Source organism: Mercurialis annua, linkage group LG1-X (assembly GCF_937616625.2).
Source record: "Mercurialis annua linkage group LG1-X, ddMerAnnu1.2, whole genome shotgun sequence".
NCBI classification, from domain to species: Eukaryota; Viridiplantae; Streptophyta; class Magnoliopsida; order Malpighiales; family Euphorbiaceae; genus Mercurialis; species Mercurialis annua.
Genome location: NC_065570.1, coordinates 57099502 through 57127392, shown reverse-complemented (window position 1 = coordinate 57127392; position 27891 = coordinate 57099502). Strand labels below are relative to the sequence as shown.

General features: G+C 31.6%; 4 protein-coding genes and 2 non-coding genes across 6 annotated transcripts; 2 read left to right on the top strand and 4 right to left on the bottom strand.

The window, feature by feature from the left end:
- Window positions 1-1883: 1883 nt before the first annotated feature.
- Window positions 1884-1968, bottom strand: LOC126666383 (small nucleolar RNA R16). Its single transcript, XR_007637886.1, has one exon. It is a non-coding gene; the product is annotated as a small nucleolar RNA R16 (small nucleolar RNA).
- Window positions 1969-2075: 107 nt separating this feature from the next.
- LOC126666382 (small nucleolar RNA R16) lies at window positions 2076-2159 on the bottom strand. Its single transcript, XR_007637885.1, has one exon. It is a non-coding gene; the product is annotated as a small nucleolar RNA R16 (small nucleolar RNA).
- A 1961-nt stretch (window positions 2160-4120) lies between these two features.
- Window positions 4121-6260, bottom strand: LOC126681779 (uncharacterized). The gene is made up of 3 exons (XM_050377333.2): window positions 5786-6260; window positions 5040-5378; window positions 4121-4872 (listed from the first exon to the last, which is right to left on the bottom strand). The coding sequence occupies exons 1-3, from the start codon at window positions 6074-6076 to the stop codon at window positions 4378-4380; spliced, it is 1125 nt and encodes a 374-aa protein (XP_050233290.1). The 5' UTR covers window positions 6077-6260; the 3' UTR covers window positions 4121-4377.
- Window positions 6261-9206: 2946 nt separating this feature from the next.
- Window positions 9207-10480, top strand: LOC126681787 (transcription repressor OFP7-like). The gene has a single exon (XM_050377341.2). It carries the CDS (start codon window positions 9330-9332, stop codon window positions 10368-10370), a length of 1041 nt encoding a protein of 346 aa, XP_050233298.1. The 5' UTR covers window positions 9207-9329; the 3' UTR covers window positions 10371-10480.
- Window positions 10481-11353: 873 nt separating this feature from the next.
- LOC126681720 (uncharacterized) lies at window positions 11354-16201 on the bottom strand. The gene is made up of 6 exons (XM_050377273.1): window positions 15955-16201; window positions 13251-14995; window positions 13100-13175; window positions 12342-12721; window positions 11917-12015; window positions 11354-11781 (listed from the first exon to the last, which is right to left on the bottom strand). The coding sequence occupies exons 2-6, from the start codon at window positions 14943-14945 to the stop codon at window positions 11617-11619; spliced, it is 2415 nt and encodes an 804-aa protein (XP_050233230.1). The 5' UTR covers window positions 14946-14995; window positions 15955-16201; the 3' UTR covers window positions 11354-11616.
- A 5196-nt stretch (window positions 16202-21397) lies between these two features.
- LOC126681823 (outer envelope pore protein 24B, chloroplastic-like) lies at window positions 21398-25357 on the top strand. Its single transcript, XM_050377380.2, has 3 exons — window positions 21398-21719; window positions 21908-22267; window positions 25076-25357. Exons 1-3 carry the CDS (start codon window positions 21519-21521, stop codon window positions 25154-25156), a joined length of 642 nt encoding a protein of 213 aa, XP_050233337.1. The 5' UTR covers window positions 21398-21518; the 3' UTR covers window positions 25157-25357.
- Window positions 25358-27891: the final 2534 nt, after the last annotated feature.

The window sequence follows — 27891 nt, the reverse complement described above, 5'->3', positions numbered from 1 at the left end:
TCCATTATCAATAGAAGGGTATATAAATAATTTTCTATGTCATTTATTAACTTATCTTGGTTATTGAAATATAGTTATTTTGTCAATTAGAGTGGGACGGAGGGAGTAATTCTTTTTAACCCCTAATACGGAGATTGGGTCTCAGACGCGCTGACGTGGCAAATGACCTTTGACCGGGCTGCCAGCTCGTTTGCCACATCACCAAATATATAACGCTTAATATATTATTTGATCCCTGAATTTATACTAATTTACCTATTTGACCCCTAAATATTTTGTTTAACCCATCACACCTCTAAACTTATGAAATTATCATTCTTAACCCATGAACTTGAGAGTTTAAAATTTATTTTAATATATATTTAGTTTAATTAATAATTAATAATAAAATATATTATTTTTCCATACTTAAATGATACCGTTTATTTTGTATATATTATCAATTCTAATAAAACTCCAACAAAAAATAGTTATAATTTATTAAATAATTATTTTCACTTAATTAAATATTTATTTTTAGTTATTTTAATTTATTTTTTAACTGACGGGATGAAATTTGAATGATCAGGTGAGACTTGTTAAATAAATATTATATAAAAAAAAAACTAAAATAACTATTAAATTAAATGAAAATAATTACTATATAAAGTATAACTATTTTTCATTAAAAGTTTATTAGAACTGATAATGTATACAAAATAAATGCAAAATAAACGATGTATGTTAAAAAAATATTATATAAAGTGTGGAAAATGAATAATTATTTTATATAAAATTATTTTATTAATACTTATTAATTAAATAAAATATATATTAAAAATAAAATATAAATTAAAATATATTTAAAACATTCAAGTTTAGGGGTTAAAAAAGATAATATAACAAGTTTAGAGGTCTGATGGGCTGAAGAAAAAGTTTAGAGGTCAAATAGATAAATTAGTATAAATTCAAGGGTCAAGCGATGTATTAAACAAATTTATTTTGTCCACCTAAACTTTGCTTTTCTGCACTGACGCGCCAATTTTTGTTTGAACACACGCGCCAAAGCCAGGTGGATGAATAGGGGTTAAACGTTTATAAATTATTAAATTCAGGGGTCAAAAAGGATTATTTTAACAAGTTTAGAGGTTCGATAGGTTAACCGTTAAGTTCATAGGTTAGATGGGTAAAAGGGTACAAGTTCAAGGGTTAAACTATGTATTAAGCCCTATTTGATTCAATAGGTCATAAGCAACTTGTTCTGGTTACAGTCCGCCCACCCTCTCACATGGCAAACACAATATCTGGTTCCTTAAACAAGATTGCACAGTGAACTTGTATTCATTTTTAAGATATGATTTTACTCTTGGTATTTATATTGATCAGTACCGAGGTTTAAATTCAAAAATCCAATCTCGATAGCCACAGTATTAAACGTAAGGGGATCAATTGACTGTGTTATTTGGTTCCAATTTCATTCTAAAATTTTACAATATCATTTTCTGTAAAAGTTTCAGCCTTCAAAAAAATTCTTAAAACTCTTCAAAAACAACAGTTATCTGCTCAGAAGATGCATATCATATCATAGAATTCTCATAAGTCCAGACATATTTTAGCATATTCATCATTGCAATCAAATACTAGAAAAGAAAATACTCAATTCTTTTCGAATCTAGAGAAAATTCAATAATAATCAATAAAAAATATAAGTAAGCAATGAGACTCAGAGAAGCTCCATTAGATTAATGGAAATTGCAGACATTCAACACGGCATCAGGTTCTGACCGCCCGTCCGCTTATTCTCATCATAGTTCACTTCTTATTTCTCACATTAAATTCTAAAACCCATTTAAGAACACAATATATACAAATCTGTTTCAAAATTAAAAAGATACAGTTATGAACAAGGAATCAGATAATAAGCGGAGTTCTTGAGTCCACATTTAATTCAGTGTGTAGGATAAGAATTTATTCCATCACTTTACCTTATTCACATCTAGAAAAAATTATATGGAATCACTATACAGCATCAGATATGGAATCACTATACGAAAACACACAAAAACAAAAACAAAATCAAAGATATGGAATCACTATACAGCATCAGATAATAAGCGGAGTATATATTCAACACAAGAAATTCAGTGTGTAGGATAAGAACTTATTCATCACTTGCCATTTTCACACAAAAACCCTAATTTCAAAAGCTCGCAAAATACAAATCGAAAAGAATATTGGTAAAGCTTTTGACACCATAGCAATAAGGAAAGATACGATGGGCTGGTAAGCCAACCTTCGATTTATGCATCTGTTTTATCTCCTCCGCCATTTTCATTATTTATGGCAATGTAAGGAATGGATAAATCAGATGCAATGTTCAAATTTACAAATTCGACAGTGAAATTAAACAACTGAAAATAAAACTTTGAAAAATTTAAACAAAAATCAGTTCAAATAATAAGATAAATCATCTGTTGAATAATAAAGGAAACCCATGGGTGATCGTCAACTAAAAACAAACCACAGACGGCGATATGAGTAGAAGAATCGGGAGCGGGCATTATATAGAACTTGCATGAAGTAGGGTTTAATCGTAGTGGAGGCAATTGGGCCTAAAACCTAGCTACAAAGTATATTGTACCGAACCTTTGTGGCCAGTTTAGTTTGTCTAGTCCAAACTTCTTTTATTGGAAAAACTCATATTAAAACATGAAATATTTATATCTAAAATATATTATACCATCAACTAAATATATCGGAAAAATCCTCTCCCTTCTCTCTAAAAAACCCAAATCAAAAACCATAGTTTTGAGGAGGTGGTTTTGGCCTTTGGCCGGAAAACCACCTCCTCCATCATTTTACTCTCTTTTTTTAGTGATCTTTAGTGATTGTTGAATAAAGAAGATCCTTTTATTATAAATGGATGAAGAACCATAGTTTGAAGGTGGTTTTGGTGGCCGGAAAACCACCTTCTCATTTTAACTAGTGGTTTTCTTCAAAAATCTATTAATGAAATTTTTCTTCTCTTTTTCTTTAGTCTATTTGACGGATCTTTACTCGAATCATAAAAGTTTAAAACTTTTTTGATCGGATCTAAATCCTCAACTTGAAAAATAAAGTCTTTATGGTTGCTTTTTCCTAATATTTTTTAGTGTTGTATTTGTGTTTTATTAGATCTAATTTGTGGATTCATGTTGAAGATAAGGCTTGAAGTTTCACGGATAGAGCGGCTTCAAGATCGTATTTTTAACGTTGGAACCATAAATGTATTGGGCGACCCATTTGGTGGTTTGAAAAGCCCTAATCGATGACTGTATTTACAGTTGTATTTACAGCACTCATCATTATTGTAGAATAGTTCTTTCAATCTGTTGAAAAACTGTTCGTTTATTGTATTTTCATTATTATTAATGGAAATTTAGCCTATGACAAAAAAAAACTAAATATATCAAACATAAAAAAAATAATTACATGCCTTAAATTCACTATATAAAATTATAAACACGTGATATAATTGAGTTAAAATCACCAAAAGATGGAAACCCCATTTATTAATAATTAATTATTATTTGTTATCTTAATATTGTTGTGGTTTTCATAATTGATAATTTTAATATAATTATATATGGTGTCTATCTTATACATATTTCCTGCCAGATAGCGAGGTATGTAAATAAAATTCTCCCTTAAGTTCTTGTGTATGAAAATATGTACTCAACTAAAAAGTCATTTTATTTACTGTATATATTTTCAAAAAATCTAAATTCATCTATTCTTTTTGTTGAACATAAAGGGAGAGTAATCTTGATTAAATGGAAAAATATGTTTTTATCATGCATTCAATTAAAATAAAAACAATAAACATTCTTTGAAAAATAAAAAATCGAGCGAGTTCGGTCTTATACATACATGAGAAAAGTAATCAAAAAATAAGCAGCACTTGTCTTCTTTTAATTTGATACTCTTCAATTTATTTTATATTGACTTAAAATCTCATTCTATGATGAAAAATATGTTAATAGCTCTAAATTCTATTAAAAAAAAACTCATATGCTGGAATGTTTATTTTATCCACGACCAATACCAATAGTTCAATTGCTACAAAAATGAGATACAAGTTAGAAAAAGAGAATCAAAGTCATTGGTTTAAATCTTCATTTTCACATAAACATATAAAATACGAGTTAGAAAGTTCTTGCTTTTGTAAACTACATTTTTTGAAAGGCTTGTAAAGACATTTCTAATAACCAAAAAAATATATTGTAGATTGAACAAAGCAAAATTCAAGTTTACCTTCACCTATATATATACAATCAAATCGCCTCAAGTTTCAATTCTTCCCTACCAATAAAAACTAAATTATAAGCAAAAAATGCATAAATATAATTAGCATTGTCATTACTCTACACCTTCTTGATCTTTCTTTAGATCAGCAGGAGGCAAAAACCAATCTCTTGACAATCCACAAATATTAAAATCAACTTCTTCAATTCTCCAATTTTCTTCAATCTTCCTCTTATGATTATTTGCCCCTCCATACCTATATAATGTTGCAATTGTTTTTCCACTGTGTGCTATATTAATGCCTTCTATATATTTGTATTCCCCAATTACTGACTCCATACTTGTTTCCCAAAACACGCTGTCGTTTCCTTTTATAGGTTTCATTTTCACAAGTTTTGTATCTTCAAATTTCACAAGTAATCCTGTCCTTTGGCTGAAATATCCCCATATTGTATGGTGAAGAATTTCTGTGTTGGGTGAACATTGTGTTTTCAAGGTGACGGCGTCTGACTCTAACTTGAGCACGAAACATTCTTCTGTGTCGACGTTCTTTTCTCCTATGCAAATTGCATCCACGAACAAATTGGCCGTACACCTAGGGTCCAATCCCTGATCATATGCATTTGACAATTAAAATTATGAATTGTCAAGCTGAGGTGAGATAATGGTGAAAGTATTAATGAAAATACTAACAGGAAAAATGTCCAATAAATTCGAGCTAGACTAAAATCCTAAATAGCAATCAAAAGTTAAACTCTTAGGAAAAGATTAGATACCTGAAAGAATCGTCTCAGGGGTCGGGGCGGTCCTCTATTGGCATGAGAGGGTTGAGAAGAAGATTGATTCCAAGCAACCTTACCGTCACTGCCTGCACTAACTTTGTAACCAGAAACAACTAATTCAAGGTACCAAAGGTCTGGGTTTTTCTGCCAAACCACAAACCCACCAACTTCAGAATTCCCTCTGGTCTGGACGTTGCCATTGCCTTCGTGCATTTCTGACCCGACCATTTTAACCTGACCCACTGCGTACATGCTGCTCACCCCATTTAACGCCATTGGCCCACCTGTCGCTGCTACATATTGGTTTACTATATATTGAGCCGTCGAAGCCTCCTGATCATTTATTCATCCAATAATTAAAGCTTCAATTCAATATGTTTTGATGTTTGCAGATTCAGATTTAAATTCTACCCTTATAGTAATTTTTTTGGCACACTTACCGCGCCACATTTACCTTATTTAAGGATTCATCATAAATTGTAGTGCTTGATTGGCGCTTTTTTTATCGACAAAGTACGATAGAAAATGTTAAAGCTCTCATGAGTTTACATCTTATTGGTAATTTGATGTTCTTTAGTCGCTTTTGACCTAATCTTACGGGTAATAGTAATTAATTCTAATTATTATGTAATGTTGTTGAGAAATTGAATCACGTAAATGAACATTAATTAGCTATTACCCAATCCAATGAAATATTGATTAAGAATACATAAAAATTAAGAAGAATTTAAAATACATACGATGGAACAATCTTTGATCATAGGGCGAGACGCAACAGACTGATCAGGATGAACTTGAAAGGGAACAAGAGGAGAGCCAACAAGCTTGAGCAATGCCATAAATTCGTTATTAGATTTAGCTTGTAAATGAGACGATTTATCAGCCGATTGAGCTTTCATTAATGCCCGCATATTAGCCCATCGTGAAGCACCGCTGTGACCCATATTCGTAAACATCTCCTCCGGTATCGGAACTTCCAACACCGTATCGAGCGCATCTTCCCGGTCAAAATTTGGACACAGTTTCCTCATAGGAAATTATAAAATTTTATAATCAAGAAAAAGAATTAAAAAATGGAGAAATTAAAATGAGGAAAGAGGAAATTAAAGGATTAATCAAATCCTTCTTCCTCTTTCCCTCTAATGTGATTTTTTTTTCGTTTTGAATGGAGATAAATTAATTAAATGGAGCTTTTGGGAAAATGAAAAATGGAAAATCAATGATATTGTTTAAGGTTATCCCTATCTGTAGGTGTTGTATAATATTATACGTGTATGCACGATTTTAGGGTTTCTTTCCTTTTTATTTTTTATTTACACACAAAATTATTTATATATCACAAATTAAGATATATATGTACCCATATATATATCCTAACAAATTGCAATTGCAGCATGACACATTAACTTAAGGAAAAGGGTGTAATTGGAAGTAGATAGTTTAGTTTGATTCATAATTGGTTACGTATCTTTTTTGTGGTGATTGAGTAATGAGATGACACTGATGAGTTTGTGATTATTTTAAGGTTATCCCTAATCAGTAATAGCTTCAGTTAATCAGAATTCGAATTCGAATTCGCTAGCTTCTGAAAAAAGAAATTTCAGTATCAATTAGCAGATGCAGCTAATTAGTAGTAGTAGATGATAGTTTGGGCAGAAACAATGTCCATTGGGGTATCATTTTCGCGATGAAGGAAGGGTGGTTTGGTTAAAAATTAAAGGTAAACTAATAAATTTATTTACCTTTTTAATAGAATTGATTAAATTGTCAATTTTAACTGAACTTCATTTAATTGAATTTAAATACAAAACCGAGCCGACTCAGTATTTTTTATCGGTTAAAATTAATATAAAAATAAGAATATAAGATATTTAGATAATTTAGTTGACCGTACTTACCAAACTCTAGCCGCATGCTCTCTTGTGGGATGGGATGTTTTTTGACAATTTTCTGGCTAAAAATTACCTCACACCCAGTGTTTTAAAAACTGAACCAAAGAGGCCACCGGTTCCCGGTTCAACCGCTTTAATAATTTTTTTAAAAATATAAAAAAAGTTGGGTCCACTGGTTTTTATCGGTTCAACATCCGGTTCCCGGTCAACCGCTTTAATAATTTTTTTAAAAATATAAAAAAAGTTGGGTCCACTGGTTTTTATCGGTTCAACACCGGCTTTTACCGTTTTAATCTAGTTCAATCCGGTTTAACCAAAAAATCCGATTTTTTGATGTTTTAGACCGGACCACCGGCCGAATCTCGGTTTGACCGGCCGGTCCGGTTTTAAAACACTGCTCAAACCCCCAAATTGGAGATAAATTTAATTTTACACGTCATTTGTGAACTGAGTTAATCATATTATAACACGTCATTAAAAATGAAGGCATTATTGTAATTTTATTTATTATTTTTTTTACACTTTTTAATAATAATATCACATAATATCATCATTTTAATGACGTATTATAATGTAATTGCCCCAGTCCACGAATGACATGGTGTACTAAGTCTATTTAATAATTTTTCCTAAATTGTTTTCATTTTCCAGCAAATTAGTTAACTTTCTGTATTAGATTATTAGTTATTGTTGTTTTCATCTACTTTATTAGGTTCATCTTCTCTTTATGAATTTTATATATTTTTTATAGGTTTTATTTGTCTTGTATGGTTTCAGTATCTTTTTCAAATAGGTAGATTTGCTAAGTAATTATCTCGATTTTAGTATAAAATCTTAATTTTTATAACCGTACAACCGATTTTTCATCCATGAACAAAATCTTACCTTTTATCCAAAAAAAAAAAGATGTTGTAAATATAAAATACTAGTAATTAGTTATTTCTAATTAGGGTTAATTGCAAATTCATACACTAACTTTACTCTAATTTGCAATTACAACATAAATTTTGAAACTTGACAATGTTAATAACTAACTTTACATTTTTGGCAAATTAATACAACAAACACGAAAAATACTAACGTGGACATTGTAATATACTGTCATGTGTCGTTGCGTGATTGGTCGGTGTACCAATTTGCCACAAAATGAAAGTTGTTTACTGATATTGCCAAATTTTAAAGTTTATGTTATAATTACAAATTAGAATAAAGTTCGTTTATGCATTTGCAATTAATCTCTAATTATGTAGTAACTCGGAGATTCATTAGATATAAAAACAAAATAAATCAAGTAGCGAGCTGAGCTTAGTGTATAGTAGTATTAGTGAAGATGTCAAAACGCGTGGTTAGTGATGCGGAAATTTCCAGTTTGTAGTTTAGTGATTGTGTTCATGTGCACGTGTTGACAACTATATGGCTGCCATGAGAATTACTTGTTCCTTCTTTTAATTTGTTATCACCTGATGAACACTATAGTTTCAAACTATACTATTTTGAGATTTTGTGGACTGCGTCAATGTATTGGTGTATATGGCTGGATACACCCTTGTCGTTGTCACTCTAATTAATTAGAACTTAACTTATAATTAGAAAACTTAACTGAGGTTCGTTTGATGTTTAATTTGCATTACTAACTTATTCTTTAGGGTCTTAGTCATTTAGTATGTATCATTATAAATGTAGTCTCTGAATGGTCGCTTTACTCAGCTTTGATTGTGTTGTTGTCTTTTAGATCTGAGGTGGACAATAAGACATACAAATCTCCAAAATGGTGGTACAGTGAATTATATATATGCAAATTTCTGGATATTAAATCCCAGTGATACAATAATTAGTTAAACTATTTCAACCGTTTTTACTGTCATCATCATTTGCTTCATATTATTCTAGCATTTGATGAATTCTGTTAAAAATGAACAAACGTTTGAAAACACGGCAAAGGAATTTCGATAGTTCGCTACACACTCTAATCAGTGTTTAGTATTCTATCTTTTAAATAGTACGCATGGCATAGGAGGTCGAGTGACCTGTAGAATTCTCCTCATCAATCCATATGTTGATGTTGAATTATGCTTTTAAGAGTATTTCAAAGAGTTTTTGTGGTCTTTGATCTTGTTGTTCATGCTCGATTCAAACTAATTCGAGCTGGTGTTGAACATATATAATTTCTTTTATCAAAGAGTTACTCAATTTTATAATAATTGTTCAACACATTTTCGAACTATGGAATTCCAAGTAGCTTTCAGGTGTAAAACTATTCATCATCACGTGGATTTGGTCTTTTAAAATAATTCTTTAATTTGGTATACTTGTACGCTTCTTCTTCTTCAAGGCCGGCCTTCTATTATATAAGCTTTGTCTCTGCATTATACTAACTACTTCATTTTCCAAAATGTCTAAGCGATTCAAACTCAAGCTTTCTCTTGCCATGCCTTCTTTTCAAATCTGTAGACTCAAAAATGATTCCGACAAACCCGTTCCTTCTATCTTCAGGATCTCAACTTTCAATCGTAAATCATACGACATCAGTTACCCTAAACTTCCAGACCCACCGCCAACCACACCGGAATTAGCATCCATCAAACGCCGTGTTTCTCGGAAAAAATCATCACTCGGCTGCACCAGACGCCAAACAAGACCTCTCGCACATTACTTAGCTGATTGCAGCATTGGATCTCCGGATTACTTGGCATTCAAGAAAGTAGCTGACAGAAGTACTGTGAAGTTCCCAACCAGCACACTTCACAGGCTTTCGCAGAGTCGGAGTGCTGTCTCATTTTCCGATGACAGTTTCGACAGTTTTTCGCCTGTTTTAATAACTGCAAACCCGAAAAACAAGACTCGAGAAAAGAAGAACAGAATCAATGATGAAACTAGCGTTTGTGTTTCATCAGAATACGATGGTTGCTGTTTTAGCAGCGAACCCGAAGATCAAAGTATTGAAACCGAAACCTTAATCTTTCCATCAGGAAGCTTCTCGTACGATTCCTCTTTTGATTTTTGTCATCCAGTAAAAACAAAAATCAAGAAATCAGAACATGCAAGCAAAAAATTACCAAGTAAAACAAGAATTCGGAAACTCAGGCGTCAGGTATCAAAGGAGAAAAACGTAATTAGTTCTCCATTGCGAAGATCAGTTCTGAAAAAGATGATGATGACGAACAACAAGACCGATGGAACAGTGAAGGAGAGCGTCGCGGTGGTGAAGAAATCGGAGAATCCTTATGAGGATTTTAAAAGGTCAATGTTAGAAATGATATTGGAGAAGCAAATGTTTGAGGAAAATGAGTTAGAAGAACTGTTGCAGTGTTTTCTGTCATTGAATTCCAGGCAGTATCATGGTGTTATTATTGAAGCTTTCTCAGAGATTTGGGAAATCTTGTTCTGTGATTCTCCTGTGAAGAAGAAGAATTCTGTGAAACTTAAAGCTTGAAGATGGTTAAAACAGAAAAACTGTATATTTTTTACTTGTGCCATTTCAGTTTCTTACTGATTGATATATCCTTTTATATTTTAATAGTAAACGGTTAAACCATAATGAAATTATGAATATGAATATCAAATTAACATGTAGCAAATACCAGAAGATTTATAGAATGACCATAAATGACTCCAATCCTGAAACACTAGTGCTAGAATTCACTCCAACACAGGGGTAAGTATTTTTTTTCTTGTTCATTGTTGCAAGCTCGAAACTGACGGTGTGGATTTCAACAGCAAGGAGCATTTACTTCATGTCTTTAGCTTTTATCAGGATGATGCGGAGGACAAAAGAGTTTCTTGGAGATGTACTTAAGCTAGAATATAACTTCATAATCACTGGAAGTCCTCTATGGGACACATTTTAAGCCAGGCACCTATTCTATCAGAGTTTCTTCTGAAGCTTTTGTGCTAATCTAAAGTAAAACATTTTTGGACTTTAGGATACAGATGTAATATGGCCAGGGAATCCGTTTCCCAAACGGATCCTAAATGGAAATGTGGATTTTTAGATCAGTACCAATAAGTTCACCAGCACTGAGTCATCGGAAACCAATCAGATTTAACTGCTGTTATTCAGCAGTGGAAGAGTTTCATATTTCAATAGCTCTCTTCCAGTCAATGGGACTTCAAATTTTGGAACGCCAAATCATGTGGCATGTTAGAATCGTACAGTAGAGCTAGAATGAATATAGAAACATATTTAACTAAACTGGGAGTAAATTAATTAAACTTTTGTTGACGACGACAAGAAAGTTGGATATCAAGATATTTTCTTGATTTTTTTCCTTCTGCAGTAGGCTTGTTTCTTTTTAACTGGCTTTTCCAAGTTGTGGAATTTCTTACAGCAGCAGAGCCTCCTCAAGCTAATGAATCAAATGATGGATGTGTCAATATATTGAACCAATCGTCTTAAAGCAGGTACAGAGTAACTACTAGGCTCAACTTTGGAAGCATATATTTAGAAGCAGGAAAAGATTTTACATTGGAGCTTTAAAGAATGAGCTAGCTTAGAACAGAGATGAGCTTGATTTGCCTAATGTGAAGGGATTTATTTTGCACACTCAGTACATTCAATTTGCACATCCGGCGTGCCTCGTGTCTTAGCAGCCCCACGCATAATAACCACCTATTCTACAATCAAATTAGCTATTGTACAGAAAAATTAAATACATAATTGGCAAAGTCTTCAACCTAATTTAATCTACAGTTACTATATTCTCACCCTTAGGTTCCATACAAAATATATCTTCCTCAAAAGTCTTGACATCACACAGATCTCCACCAGCCTCATCAGCAAACACAATCTTCCTCTTCTTACGAACTGCATTTGGGGAAGTAGTAGAACCCTTCTCGGCCAATTTCTGAGACAGTTTGGACTATTAGTGAAATGCCAAACAAATAAATTTAGTCATTTGTTTTTCTTTGTGCCGACTTAGTCAATAATTATTTATTTTCTTTGAAATCATAACCAGGATCTAGAGAAATGAGAAACAAACCATGATTTTGCAGAAACGATTGCAGTCCCTTGCCATGATAGAAAGAGATCTTCTTGCACTTTCTTCAACTCTAGTGGCATTCTGTACGGAATTCTTCATCTGCCAAATTAACAATACACAATAATAATTTGCAAGTGCATTCATTTAGACATGCTAAAAGATTATGCAACTGGCATAAAGAAAACACCATATTCAGTAAAACCTGCATAACCTGAAATCTAGCATGCTTAAATTTTGGTTTTCTAAGTGAAATGTACTAATTGCACATACTTCATAAGATTTGCCAAATTCTACTAAGATATGTCAGAAATAAAATTGAAACAAGGCAAATTTTGCAGGACTATTTACCTAATATGCATAATTGTATGACAAAAAATTGTGACAAGAAAGAGAAAAAGGTACTAAGGATGTAGGATATTTATTACCTCTTCTGCATTAAATTTTGCGCATTTATCTGGATACAACTTGGACTGTAATGTTTCTTCAACTATTTCCCTCATTGACTGCAACTCTCTTGCAAGTTTGCTCGTAATGGATGTAACGTCAAGCATTTGCTGCTGTGAGAATAAAATGGCACTCTCTGAACAACTTTGGATGGAGGTGCACCCAGTACTAAAGCGCTGTGCAGCACGGGAGGGACGAGGAACCTTGTCATTTTGATGAAATCCATTCTTATGAATCTTAGGTTTTTTGACAACTTTATCAGGGCTAAAAATGACTTCAGCTCTCTTGATCTGATTGCCTTCTTCAGGTCTGCCAATCTTATTTTCAATTTGTTTACTGTAGCACAATTTCCTTGCATACTCTGAAATCATCAGAATCAACACAAATTATATCATTAGATAAGATCAAGATTACTGGACACACAAAAAAAATCTTGACCCCAAGCACTAAATCATACAGTGACCGGAAACATCACCCAAATGGAAAGTCAGAACATTAATAAATAAGAGTAATTTAATGTGTAACTACATACATAAGCACCCTTTTGCATATGGATACTAAAGAAAGATGTTTTCTGCCAATTCATATGACTTCTTCTCTTTTACACGACTGATTTCTTTTTTTTGAAGAATTTACACAGCCCCAATTAATTTGGTTTTATGATCAATGTTTCTATCACTTCACTGATAAAGAATAGACAAGTCGCCCAGAAATCCAAATGAAATATGGATGTACTTACTGTAATATTGTTCGGCATCTAACTTGGTGCACTCTTGAGCTTCACGCAGGCTCTTCTGGGAAGTTGGGGATATCGTCTGAAAATGCAACCAACACTCATTAATTTTAACAAAATATGCAAAGTAAATAAATCTGTGATAGATGTTACTCACCGTCCTAGTTGACAAGAGCCTTTCAGGATGATTTTGCAGCTTTGACTGATGACACCCCTCAAACCTTTTCGATATCACAGGCTCATCAATGTAAAAATGAATCTCTGTAGATCCATCTCTAGCAGCATCAGCACCAAGAGATGAATGTGATCCTTTTGCCTCAGTTGTAGAATGATCAGGAACAAAAACAAAAGAGTCTTGTGAATTTAAACATAGATTTGAAGTAAGAGGTGAGCTACAATCTCTAGCAGGTGTGCTTATTATCCTGGTTTCTGCATGAAATATATCATTTTTAGCGTCATGATCTGTAAGACATGACCCATTTCTTTCGCTGAATTCCACACATTCAAAATTAAATCTGATTTCAGGCGCTTGAACTTGGCTATTACTGCTAGTTTTCTGAGACTGCTCATGAACACAAGGAAATTTTTTGGTGTCATGGTACATTTCAGCCTCAGGGCTATGATCATTGCTAGGAGAAACTGTTCCAGTGGAGTTGGATTTTGGAATTTGACCAATGGCAGAATACTCATCATCTACACCTTGTACTATGGACAATTCTGGAAACTGACTGACCAGTTCTGCAATACCTTCTTTTACTATCTCCACTTCTGAACCCTCCGTCTTTATCTCCTCATCTGAAGCTTGAATGCCAATAATTGTTTTAGGGTCTGCATGCTCGATATTATCATAGGATTGTTCATTAACAGTAGAGCTTTGAGGCTCATCACTGTGCAGAGTTGGGATCTGAGTTTCAAACCCACAGGCATCAGTTTCCAACTCTTCACTGCATATCTCAGTCATCCCAGTTTCGGAAACACAATCTTTAGATGTATCAAGATCTTCAATGGCTATTAGAGATGTTAGAGGATCGCTCTCCCAATCATTATCATCAGCTGTCCCCTCTTCGTAAGATATCATTCCTCTACACGTCAGTTGTTCATCACAATTACAAGAGGAATCCAAACCAAAAGTGATCATATCTTTGCATTCTGAATAACTATGCTCTGGAACTTCAACTTTGATAGGAATAGGTACTGGAAAATTTTCACTGTACTGAAACACAACTTGATCAATGAGAAAGTCTCCAAACTTCACAATTGATAGTGCATTTTGAAATGAGCCGGAGACACTATTTCTTCTCTTCCTTTTCTCTATCTTTTTCTTCTTTAAAATTCTAGATTTCCAACAGCTGAGAGGCTCCAAGATATCATACTCGTCCTTCTTGGGTTGGGAGCTAAAATGGTCTTGGCCTCCAAGTGAACAAGTTTTTGTTCTTTTACTTGAATCAACATGTCTGGAACATTTCCTCTCTTTTTTACATCTATCCTTAAATTGCTTCAGTGTCATATTCGCAAGGTTAAGCTCGTCTAAATCTCCTGCTTGGCCATCACAGTCTTTGCAGCTAGATTCTGAAGTTTCTTCTTCACTTTTGACTGCTTTTCTTTCTCCTCCAAGTATATCTAGACTTTCATCCATTGACCTATCACATTCAACCGTAGTGTCGACAAACTTAAGTTTCCGGCTAATCACTGAAATTAGATCAAAATCTTTTGTATCTTCAGTTTCATATATATCTTTGACAGCCTTGAATTTAAGAGCTGGCTTCCCATGACAGACATTCAAGACTTTTGTCACCAAACCACCTTTAATGGCCTGGAAAGAGTGTAAATGACTGCAGCTCCTTAACTTCATTGGATAAAAGTACTTCTCTACTGTTGCATAGATGGTTGCAAAATGACAACCTTGCAAGAAGAGAAAAATTAATCATCAAGTATAGATAATCCAACAACATGAAGAAAAAAAAGCCTAAAATGGAGAACATAACAGGTTATGATTTTAATATAGAATGTCAATTTTCATATTGCACTTGCCGATGAAAATAATCGAGCTTGTAGAACTTCATACACAGCCATGTTATTTAGAGTTTAAAATGGAGGCAATAGGCATACACAGTGGCTAAAGTTATGACCTTCTGTGACAGCTTTGATTTAGCCACAAGAAAATTGTAACTGATGGACTGTCCAGAATCACTAGATGTTCAATTATAAAAACAGGCAATAAATCTGCTACCATTTAGCCACTGCATTTTACATAACTATCGACTACAGTTTGGAGCAAAAATAACAATAATAAAAATGGGAGTAATTGCATGAAGTCATTGAGGTCTGAAAATTGTAGATAACAAATCTGATTTAAGTCTTCATACCATATTCTACACTTATTAAGCATATATATAGATTTGCAGTTGTGACTCCAATTCTAGTTCCAAAATTCATAATGATGTTCAGCAACTGAATTCTATAGTTTCATCGGATGTTAAGTCACATTCACAGAAAAGAGTATGCATATTGACAAAAGAAAAACCCTATTTTTGAGCAAATTAAGAATATTAGAAACAGAAAAAACACGAAGAACTCACATGTTATCTTATGGGTTTTACAGCTACCACAGCAAATCAAGTATTTCAGCTAAAAATTGAATGAATTAACCATAATTCGAACAAGTACAATCAGGCAAAGAGGCAAATCAAAGTTCTCATCAAATCTCAGCTTAGAGCACTGATTCCTTGTAACTGAACAACTCATTTGCGAAAGAAAAAAAACACAATTACGAAGAAGCAAACAAATAAGCAATATAAAATTAAAAAACTGCAGATCTAGCAGTAACAAATAAAGATAAATGACTATTTAGCGGCTCTCACCTTAGATTCACCGCTCAGCTAATCCGTCTCAATGAGAGGACAGACTGGAGGGTAATGCGATCGAGATTATGAGAAAGAGAGATAATAATCCGGCAAAAAGAAAATTGGGTGGTGCGATAGGTTTAGCCATTTAGGGATTTGCTACTGAAATAAGAGGGAATAACTAGCGCGCCAAAATTGATATTGGCGCGAATTGAGTTATTCTCAACATTAAATAAAGGCGACATATTTGGGTTGAAGGAAAAGGTTGAGTGTTTTCGTTCGTATTGTGCGCAGTGTATAAGCCTTAGTATCTACCGTCTATTTGGCACATTCGAGATTTGTGTGACCGCATAATACATCTGACGTGGCGTTACCCGCCGTGAGATATCAGGTGGCTGCAGATAACGCATACGGGAACACCGCATCACCCCATTGAGGATGTGTACATGCCACATGTGCTGAGTTGATGATGTGTCAATAGCCCTATGAATCAGAAGGATGACATGGCCGTAGCCATGTGGGTTATGTTGATTATGCGGCTACTGCCATGTGGGTTTTGTTGATAATGAGGCTACTGCCATGTAGGTCAGTTGTGATTTGCCTGCTCGATGACATACCTTCTCCACAGTATCATTTTCATTAGGCCAAGTGTTATAAAAAGGCCAACCCTTTTATAAAAGTTTCACAAAAGTCCTGGCCTTTCAATTTTGTCGATTTTGGCCAAAAACAAATTATTTGGTTTTAATTGTGGCCAACTCTCAATTTGATTTCAATTTGCCTATGTGACGCCTATGTGGCATGCTAAATATTGAAAGGTCAGGACTTTTGTGAAATCAAATAATTTGTTTTTGGCCAAAATCGACAAAATTGAAAGGTCGGGACTTTTGTGAAACCAAATAATCAGTTTTTGGCCAAAATCGACAAAATTGAAAGGTCAGGACTTTTGTGAAACTTTTGTGAAAGGTTTGGCATTTTTATAACATTTAGCCTTTTCATTATATGAACAAACTAAATTATACACAGAAAAAATAAATCATAATCGTTCAAAATAGGAGAAATACTTAGGTAGACTCACGTTATCTGTGGAATAAATCAATTACTCCATTCGTTCCAATAGAATTATCCACTTTGAGAAAAAAAAATTATCCCAAAACTCTTGTATACTTTCAAAAAAGGCCAAATGTTATAAAAAGGCCAAACCTTTCACAAAAGTCCTGACCTTTCAATTTTATCGATTTTAGCCAAAAACTGATTATTTGGTTTCACAAAAGTCCTGACCTTTCAATTTTGTCGATTTTGGCCAAAAATAGATTATTTGGTTTCACAAAAGTCCCGACCTTTCAATATTTGGCATGCCATATAGGCACCACATAGGCGTCACATAGGCAAATTGAAATCAAATTGAGAGTTGGCCACAATTGAGACCAAATAATTTGTTTTTGGCCAAAATCGACAAAATTGAAAGGTCAGGACTTTTGTGAAACTTTTATAAAAGGTTTGGCCTTTTTACAACATTTGGCCTTCAAAAAATAATTAACTTTTACATTTAATTTTTCTACATCACCCCTATTAAAAATCCACTAATGAGTAAATTGAAAGTATATTGTAAGTGGATCCCATATTAAATAGGGGTATGATAAGAAAAGTAAGGTAAATTTTACAAAACCCATAAACAATAATTGCTTTTCTTAAACTGTGTGATAAAGGTAAAGTGGACAATTCTATTAGAACGGAGGGAGTATATCATAACACTTCATTAAAATGAGGATATTCTTATAATATCATTATTCAAAAGTGTATGCAAATAGTAAATGAAATTACAAAAATATCCCCATTTTAATGAGGTGTTATGATATGATTGGCTTAACCCATAAATGACGTAATAGACTGAATCTATATAAAAATTTCTCTCAAAATATATCAAAATAATTGTCCCTAACAACGATAAATGAGCAAATAAACAAAACCAATTTAAATCCTCAATTTATAACAATAAACTAAATAATTAATTTTTATATTTTTATAAAATAGGTCAGTCTTTTTATTTAGAAATATAATAAATTTTTTATTTGTAATGTAATATAATTTTTTTTAAAATAAAATAAAATTATACTAGCTCCAGCCAATTGATTTTTTAAACTAAAAAGATTTTATCACTAAAAAATATTGAACCTTTACAAGTTTTATCAGTTCTATTCAAACTTTTAAAAATCGTCACATTAGTCCGTTTTAGCATATTTAGTACCTTTTGTAGGCTTGGATATAATTGACATAACTCACAAAAAATTGGTATTTCTTTTTGGTGATTAAGTCAATCTAAAAGTATGTTTTTAAAATTTTAAATTTTTAAATTTTTAAAATCAAATACACAAGTTTAATATATTTAATATTTATCTTATATTTAAAATTTAAATTTTATAAAAGTGATGATTGTTGAAAAAATTAGACTAATAAGTTGAATAAATCATTCGTATTTTCATTATATTTCATATTTATATTTATATCATAACTAAAAATGGACCTAGTTCTATTTATATAAGTATTAGTATGTGTAATTTAATTTTGCAATTTTTTTTTAAAACAAAGTAAAAACAAACTTATTGTGTATATTATAAAATTATAAATAAAATTAATATAAATTTTATAATCAAATCCATACAATTATTTGAATTGATTTTTATTATCATTTTTACTCCTTTTACTAATTTTTAGTTTTCAAAAGTAGCCATAGTAGACCTTATAATAGTTGATATTTAATAAATTAGTAATAACTTAAAATTGTATAAATAGACTATTTTAAATTTTATAATCAAATCCATCCAACTATTTAATTTTATTGATTTTTATCATCATTTTTACTCATTTTACTCATTTTTAGTTTTCAAAAGTAGCTATAGTAGACCTTATAATATTTGATATTCAATAAATTGATAATTCTAATAACTAATTAAAATTTTAGAGACTCTTCGTTCTATGTCGAGTAATTAATAATTCTATTACTTACCAATTTATAAAATTTAAAATATATTATATACAAATATCCATTTTTATATTTTCTAAAAGAACACACACACGAAAAATAAATTAATTTATACTTTGAACATAATCAAAGTAATTTTATCTAATACTTATTTTATTATGTATTATAATTTTTTTTTCTTGATAACTGGAAAAGAGGAGAGCTTGTGGGATAATTTGAACTCACGACCTTAACAGTTTTTTGTCCAATTTATAACATTTGAGTTACAGCTCGTTGTATTATGTACTATTTATAAATTAAAGTATTTTGTTTTGCGAATATTGTTTTTGATGATTATTTTTTTATTGAATGTCAACTTGATATTTTTTGAGTTAAATATAATATTAATTTTGGACTGAAGATAAAGGTTATGTTTTAGAGAGATAGTAAAGTATATTCGCCTGACTTTTTTATAATATCATATCAACAGTAGCCCTGCAAATAGAAAGGGTTTAACATATATTTTATATTTTTTTATGTCATATTCGTTAAACTAATTTTTAAAAAAATTAATGATATTTAATTTATCATGTATATTAATTACTAAAAAATCTATTGTATATTAATCTCTATCAGTATATAATTTATAAATTATATTAATTACAATAAATTTATAATTTGTTTCAAATAAAAAATTACTTGATAGAATTTATATGATTTATAATTGTTTGTAATTGAAAACAATCACATTGTTTTGAGATCCGCTCTATCCTTCTGTGCAAGAATTGACTCTTCTTTATTGAAATGCTCTTCTCGATTTAGTTAGCTCTTGCTCTAGGTGAGTTCAATCTAGCATGAATATAGTTACAAATCTAATTCTCATAAAAATATTAGTATATAAAAATTAGGGTTAATTCTTAAAAAAATCACGAACTTTACACGTAATTTCATTTTAATCATGACCTTTAAAAGTTGTCATTTAAAGGCACGAACTTTCATTTTATTTCAAATCTATCACCAAAGTAAAATTCGGTTTATTTTATCTGACTAAAAATTCATAATCCTAGATACTCTAACTGAAAGATAATAAGTTTTGATGTTAATTAATAATTTGGGGCTTTTATTAATAATTTAATGAAGATTTTAGTTAATAAAAATACACTGAAATGATGAATTTGAAACAATATGAAAGTTCGTGTCTTTAAATGACAACTTTTAAAGATCATGGTTAAAATGAAACTTCGTGTAAAGTTCGTGATTTTTTTAAGAATTAACCCTAAAAGTTATATAACTTTACTTTCTCTTTACAAAATAAATACTAATTTTTTAATATACTTTTAAATTATTAAGATATATACATTTAACCACATTGTAGGAAAAAAATTAACTATTTAGTCCATCGTTATAAATTTAAGATTGAAAGGAAAATGTCATACCAGCAATAAGAATATTCTTACAGCTACATATAATAGAGATTGGGATTGGAATTCCTTCAAGTTCATTTTGAACTTGAGGGGTCATGTTCACGATCTACACCGTTCATTATAAAATGAACGGTGTAGATTAATTTGATTAAAATTGTATCTTTTTTTATCTACACCGTTCATTATATAGTGAGTGGTGTAAATCATGAACATAACCCCCTCAAGTTCAAAATGAACTTGAGAGAATTCCATTCCTAGAGATTGTAGCCAATTGGAACGATCAAAGCAAAAAGACTTGTAAATTTATTTTGGCAATATATCCATCTCCATATTACCAATTTTTTATTTATTTTTGAATTTAAACCAAATCAAATTGATCGTTTCGACTCAATTAATTTTTTGCTCGGTTATTTTGGCTTGATTTATATTAAAATTTAAGTAAATCCTTTATGTCTAGAATCGAACTAAACAAAAATAGATAACTTTTGATAATATCAAACATACATGTCCGGATTAAAGAATTAGATTGGTCGATTTGTTAAAGTACTTTTTATGCTTGATTTTTTTATATAATCTTTTATATTTTTTCTATCAGTTTAAATTGTTATCATATAGGTCAAAATTGACACTATTAATTTTTTTATTTTGAGTCAGACTATATGTTGATTGGACAAATATTTCAAACATGTGAAGATTAGCTTGGATTTAACTCAAATTAAAAAAATTCTTAATATTTTTAATCCAAACAAAAAAATTAACTCAAATTCAAATCAATCTGTATTCAAACGCCCTTGAGAGACATATAGGATTGTTTGGGATATTTTTTGAAAGATTAAGGTATCTTTTGTACTAAAATTTAGTATAGATTTTAATTTGATAATTATTCAAAAACTTGGGGAGTTCTAGTAGTTTCCTCATCACTAGTATGATGTGGCGGATGCCACATTGGCTGGATAAACGGCCGAAGCCATGTCAGTGATTCAGATGCCATATCACAAGCCACGTTTAAGACATTCCTATGACGTGTCTTATTCAACGCAAGACACAAAGTTGTCTTGTTTTGAAGGCGAAGACTAGCACAATTTATTTTAGTAAGCACCGATAAATACAGTAGAAACACATTTCGCGAATCAAAATCATCGACATTGGAACTTTAATTCTCGAGCTGCCCCTCTCACTCCTCCACCGCTGCAGACAAAATGATGAAGGCATCTCTGAAAGGCAGGTATGAAACTGACAAAAGTAGCGCAGCTGCCACTGTAGCTTTCAACGCCGGCGATGTCAAGTTCCGTGCTTCTATGACTGACGCAACCGTCGTCAAAGGCCCCAGCATAAACGGCTTGGTTTTAGCCGTTGAGAAACCCGGTTTCTTTATGGTCGACTATAACGTCCCCAAAAAGGTAGGGACAAATACATAGAGTTTTATAATTGTCATCTGTTTTGGTTGCTGAGAAACTGTTATGAGCAAAATCGAATTGAAGTTAGAATTAAAATTAGTGTAATTAGCTTGAAAACAATGACTGATTATGGTTGAAATGAGTCTAGGGTTTCATTTTATAGTACTTATGGTTCCTGTGGTGTTGTGCAGGATTTTAGGTTTCAGTTTATGAGCACAGTAAAGGTTGCGGATAAGCCCTTGAAATTGACATATATTCATAGCAGAGGGGATAACCGCACGTTATTAGATGGTGCACTTGTGATTGATTCGGCTAATAAAGTGTCCGCCAATCACGTTCTTGGTTCAGGGAATTGCAAGTTGAAGTACACCTATGTGCACGGTGGGCTTACCACATTTGAACCATCTTATGATTTGGCTAAGAATTCCTGGGATTTTGCCGTCTCGCAAAAGGTTTATGCTGATGATGTGCTAAAGGCTACATATCAAACATCCAGCAAAGCCTTGGTAATGGAATGGTCGAGGAATTCAAAGTTCAATGGGAATTTCAAGGTGAATCCAAGATTCTTATTTACTTGAATTTCATAATTTGCTTAAATTAATGTTTGAGCTTCAGAAAGAGAAGCTAACCCTCTGATTTGCAATCTTTAGCATGCCAGTTACTTGATTTCCATTTGTTGTCTAGTCTACTACTCGTTGTTATTTTGTTTAGGTAAATTATAAAGGATCTTGTCATAAATCTAATAGTAAGCACAAAGCTGACTGGTTAAAATGGTTCTGTTTAAATTATGAAAGTAGGTAGGGCCAAGATAACTGAATTATGGTGCCAATAAATGCTGATGGTATGCAAATGCGCACATTTGTGTTTGATACCAGAGTCTGTTACTTCCATAAAATTTGGATTTATTCTAGAGTTTGTTAGTAGCACCAAATTGGAATTAGTTTGTTGAATGAAGGAAGATTATATCTTTCAATAACTTCTGTCTTCTTTCTATATCACTTAGATTTCTAGAAACAAAATTATGGTGTGAATAAATGCTGATGGTATGCATGGGCACATTTGTGCTTGATACCAGAGAGTCTGTTACTTCCATAAAATTTGGATTTATTCTAGAGTTTTGCTAGTAGCACCAAATTGGAATTTATTTTGTTGAATGAAGGAAGATTAAATCTTTCAATAACTTCTGTCTTCATCGTATATCACTTAGAATTTCTAGAAACTGAATAACAAGAAATTGATTTCTTTCATTTTATTTCTTCATTTATGATAGAGAAACTAAGTAACAGAAATGAACGAGGGAAATTGAGGTTTCCAATTAGCACTCACCAGACATTTGTTTTAGTAGGATATAGAGGATTTGAATATTCTAGGCATCAGATGTTGAATTATTTAGTGCTTATGATAAGGGAGTGACCATAGGATATGAAGTGGTCTATTAATTCACCTGATCATGATTTATATGTTCATGAAACGCTACATTGTAATGTGAGTAGTCTCTCATCATGCAGCATCTTGTTTCAAGGAAGAACAATCTTGTAATATTACTAACATGTGAGGAAAATTTAAAATGTTAATGTTACAAGATATAGTGTATGCAATACAATGTCTTAAGCTGTCAAATTGTACTTTGTTAGAAGTTTTACAGCAATTGAAGCCTTAATTTTCTTGAAATAATTTTCTTCGGTTGGTGGGTGAAACTTGACATGTACAGACATACTTCAAGAGATGCGAGTTCGATGTCCTGTTGTATGTCCGCGTTTTTGTTAGCGGCGAGAGAGGGACAATTTTTTTAAATAAGAACAAAATGTTTTACCTTGGTGAACGGACATTGGGGTAGGTTCAAGAGTTTGGCTTTGCTGAATTCCATAGGGTGAAAGGAAATGTAGTGATATTCAGAATGGTTAGTTGGTGATTGAGATTAGAGAGGTCTAAAGTTTGTTCTGATAGTGACCATATTCGTAAGAGTAGGTATAGGGGTGGCCACGGTTCATGAACCGGCGGTTTCGGTTCGGAGCCGCCGGGTCACGGTTCAAGGAATATTTGAACCGACCCTAAATTTCCCTTTGGGCGGTTCCATGCTAGTTCGGAACTGGTTCCGGTTTACGATTCCGGTTTTGACGGTTTGAAAAATTAAAAAATTTCATAAAAATTAATTTAAATATTTTAAATCAAGTGAAAATTGAAATTTTACTTAATATAAATGATTAATTAAAATTAAAATTAAAAACTACATTTAATTTATCATAAATTTTGATAATTAATTATTTTTATATGGTTGATATAATCATTATATTGCTGTAAAAGTAAAACAAAATTAGTGGTTCGTACTTAAAAGAGATAAAAAATTAAAAAATTTATATAGTACTATATATTATAAATAAATATAGTATGCTATATTAATAATCAATCATATGTATATATATAAAATAAATAATTTAAAGTACATATTTTAGAAAATGTACGGTTCGGAACCGGAACCGGTTCCAGTTCCAAAAAATATTGAATCGGCCCGAACTTGGCTTTTTAAGACACAGTTCAGGATTTGACCGGTTTCAGGCCGGGTTTGACCGGCCGGTTCCAGACCGGTTCACGGTTCAATCCAGCCCATGGCCACCTCTAAGTAGGTATACCTAAGGAGTGAAGTTAGGCCCCCTTAGTACATAAATATATACTCCGGGGAAGTAATGTTAATTACTAAGGATGTTAAATTACTCAGGAAGTTGTAATTTTTTTTGCTTGGTTTGCTTTTCAACTTCCCACAAAGTTTATTTTCACTTTTTATACATTAAATGTTGAAGACAATAAGTCTTTATTAAAGAATTAGAATAACTAAATTTAAGAGTATTACTGTATTTTACTATCTATTTAATAATATTAATTAGAGAAGTACAACTTATTTAAGTTTTGCTAGGAAAGATATTTCCCTATTTAATGGGAAGTTGGACCCTCAACTTCCGGGAAAATAAGATGTATAAAATAAACCATGCACAACATTTGACCTAATAAAACATATAGGTAAGCGGAAGCGAGGGAGAATAGTATAGTAGCTAGTTCAGTGCTGTTTCATTAAAGCTTTTTTCTGTGGCGAAATTTCTTACAGAGACGAGGGCTTTTGCCAAGGAGTTAGTGCACAAATAGGTGATAGAAGTAGAGAATTTTCCCTATCTAGTCTAGAATAGGGAAAAGGGTGATTTGCTGTCTTTTTATTTTTCTTTTTTGCTTTGCATTTTGATAAAGATCTATATTCTACTGCAAAATGTTTATTGTATTGAACTATCAACAATTTGAATGTGTTAGTTGGCTGTAGAAACCCAAGATTCAAAATTTATTTTCTGACATTGGTAAATTGTTTATTTTAGATTTCCGCATCTGTCAACATGGCTGAGGAATCCAAAGTGCCAAAATTAAGTGCTGAGAGTACATGGAACTTTGAAATGTAATCCAGTTTATGGTAATAATATTCAATCAAAATCTCTAAAATTTGGAGAAATGTTCTGTTCACCATTGATTGTGCTCCTATTAGCTTTGATCTTCTTTTTGCCCTTGAACTGAAATATTGCTTTTAATAGTAACTGAGCTGATTATTTTTGGCTCCATGATGTCAACTGTCAAAACGTTCTTTTTACAGTTTTTTAGCTTAATCCCACTGGTTCCATCTTATTACAATCTTCTCTTCTTACCTATTCTGCAATGGCGGAGAGAGTTTCAAAGGCTATGGATTTGGGAGGGGAGTTATATGGATTGGATGCACATATACCTCGAGGACAGCAGAAAAAGTAAGCAGGAGTTACATTAACCCGGAATTTTTCATAAGTGGCCGACGAAAATATCATTTATGGCCAAAATATTTTTAAAATTCAAATATTTATGTTTATGTGAATTGGGGACCAACTTGTTAATTTTATAATTATGTCTAATTTGAAAGGTATTTTTTCCCCGAGATAAAGTACAAGGAAGATATCCACTATTTACAATAAGTATTATTTACAATTTATCCCGTCGTCTCCAGATATGATCACCTAACGATTCATGTTGATGGAACGATGTTGGAACTGATGTTCATAGCCTCAAGTTCCGTGGCTTGAGTTTGTAGTCTTCCATCTTCATTCTTCAAGAAAATAGCCTCCATCTTTAGTTGCAAATTGCAATTTTGTTTAAATTTTTGCATCGTGTTTTCCAATATAAGTTTTTGTGTTTTTATCAATTGCGATAAAATCACAAACATGATTAGATTTTTATCATGACATAAAAAATGTACACTTATAGAATCAAGTTTAGATTATAGTATTAGAGATATTCTTAGAGAGTATTAGCCATTTGGACTTTCATATTCGCAATCTTACAAGTGAATGGATATTGCAATGAAAGAAATACTTAAAACAAACAGAAGGCTAACAATAATCATAATTTTACAATCCATTTGAAAGTTTACTTCAGTAATATTTTGTATACTTATATATTTTTATTTTTTACTATATTCTTCAACAATCATTTTTTTTCGTTTCTTTTAGCAAATATAATTTGGTTCAATACAAAAGAATAAGCTATATTCCATTTACAACCTAAAACGAATACTATCATAAACAAGGACAATGAAGAAAACAAAATACAAAGGTGAAATCTAAGAGACAAAATGTGTGATAAAACTAACAACAATAGAATCATGTAAATCATTTGTCGTTTTGATCAATGATAGAGGTAGGTGGTTGAATACTAGAGTATTGCTAATAGTTAATGTCTGTATTTAAACTGCAGATATAAATATATAGAGCTGTTGATACTTTTACATCACACAAAAAGGAAGCTCACCCAATAGGGGTTAGAAAAAATTGAACCAAACGAAAGATTGCAATTATGCTTTTCTTTTTTTATATAATTAAGGGGAGGGGAGCGTTTGTGAGGGGAATCGATCCCACGAACTAACATATTGCTGTCAAGCGTTTATACCATTAATTATTGTTAGTTATTTAACGATTTAATTAGGCTTGTAATTGTATAAAGTTTAGTATTCGATTTTTGGTTCGGTGTAAAAAATTTGAAAACGGAAATAACCGAACAATTGAACAAAAAATGTAAAAAATGTTTTTTAAAAGATCAATGCAGATACATAAATTTATATTTGTTTAGCCCTTGTAATTTATTCTTTAATTATAATTAATATATAAACTAATAAATTGCATACAGCTGAGCAGATAAATATGCCAATAAATATATGTATGTAAAAAGATAATTATTAGACAATAATTTTGTAATGATCAACTTAATTCTAAAATAACAAAAATAACAAATAAAATATATTTAAAAGTTGGTTTTAACTGAATCAGACTGAATTTTTTTGTTCAGTTTGATGTAATATGAACTTATTGTTTGATGTGATTCTATTTGAAAAATGATTACTTCAATTGGTATATTTTCCCGATTCCATACCAAATTGAACATAACCAACCGATGACAAAACTAACACCTATCTTTAAAACTGATTCAAATTTAATATATATATATATTTTATAACATTTTGATCATTTTAGTTAAACAAACAATTTAATAACTGCTATCTTAAGGACACAATTTATTTAAGATGTTTAGTTTAATTAATTTGATCCAGCTCGGTCAGTCTAATCGGGTTTGATTGAATATTGAACTCTCATAGCTCTTTGAACATAGGCGTCATCCATTATATTTTGAATACTTTTACAAAAATGTTTTTTGTCAAACGGTTTGTAAAAATCCGCTTATTTAATTTTTATCACAAAAAAGACTTTTCCAACTTATATTTAAAAATACAGTTCTTGTAAAATTTTAATAGATATTTTTAGAAACATTCTTTAATAAATGAAAGTTAAAATAACACATAGTTCCATCAAAAATATACAGGCTAATATTTTAAAAAAGTCTCACCTTTTAGCCCCCTTACGATTTTATTCTGATATTGATAAAAAAATACAAATTTTATTCTATTTCGCAGAGGTTTACTTTAAAGTATTAAATTTTAAAAGTTTTGTTATAATTTCCTCTTGTACTCTTTGCCATCGACAACAGTACAGTACAGTCCATAGGAAGCCCATATTCCAAAGTAGCGGGCGGGCGGGCGGGATCCTACCCTGTTGCCACGTATTGAATAAAAAATCATGGCGGGGTGAAAAATGTGAATACGATACAGCGGCATTTCTTGAAT

Bases quoted from the DNA above. Each gene is read 5' to 3' on its own strand.
- LOC126681779 (XM_050377333.2), bottom strand. From the start codon at position 6,076: ATGAGGAAACTGTGTCCAAATTTTGACCGGGAAGATGCGCTCGATACG. The intron at 5,379-5,785 runs GTATGTATTTTA...ATAAATGATCAG, and splicing joins TGATCAAAGATTGTTCCATC to GAGGCTTCGACGGCTCAATA. The intron at 4,873-5,039 runs GTATCTAATCTT...GCATATGATCAG, and splicing joins CCCTGAGACGATTCTTTCAG to GGATTGGACCCTAGGTGTAC.
- LOC126681720 (XM_050377273.1), bottom strand. From the start codon at position 14,945: ATGAAGTTAAGGAGCTGCAGTCATTTACACTCTTTCCAGGCCATTAAA. The intron at 12,722-13,099 runs GTAAGTACATCC...TGATGATTTCAG, and splicing joins AGATGCCGAACAATATTACA to AGTATGCAAGGAAATTGTGC. The intron at 11,782-11,916 runs GTTTGTTTCTCA...AAACTGTCTCAG, and splicing joins ATCGTTTCTGCAAAATCATG to AAATTGGCCGAGAAGGGTTC.
- LOC126681823 (XM_050377380.2), top strand. From the start codon at position 21,519: ATGATGAAGGCATCTCTGAAAGGCAGGTATGAAACTGACAAAAGTAGC. The intron at 21,720-21,907 runs GTAGGGACAAAT...GGTGTTGTGCAG, and splicing joins ACTATAACGTCCCCAAAAAG to GATTTTAGGTTTCAGTTTAT. The intron at 22,268-25,075 runs GTGAATCCAAGA...TGTTTATTTTAG, and splicing joins AGTTCAATGGGAATTTCAAG to ATTTCCGCATCTGTCAACAT.
- LOC126681787 (XM_050377341.2), top strand. From the start codon at position 9,330: ATGTCTAAGCGATTCAAACTCAAGCTTTCTCTTGCCATGCCTTCTTTT.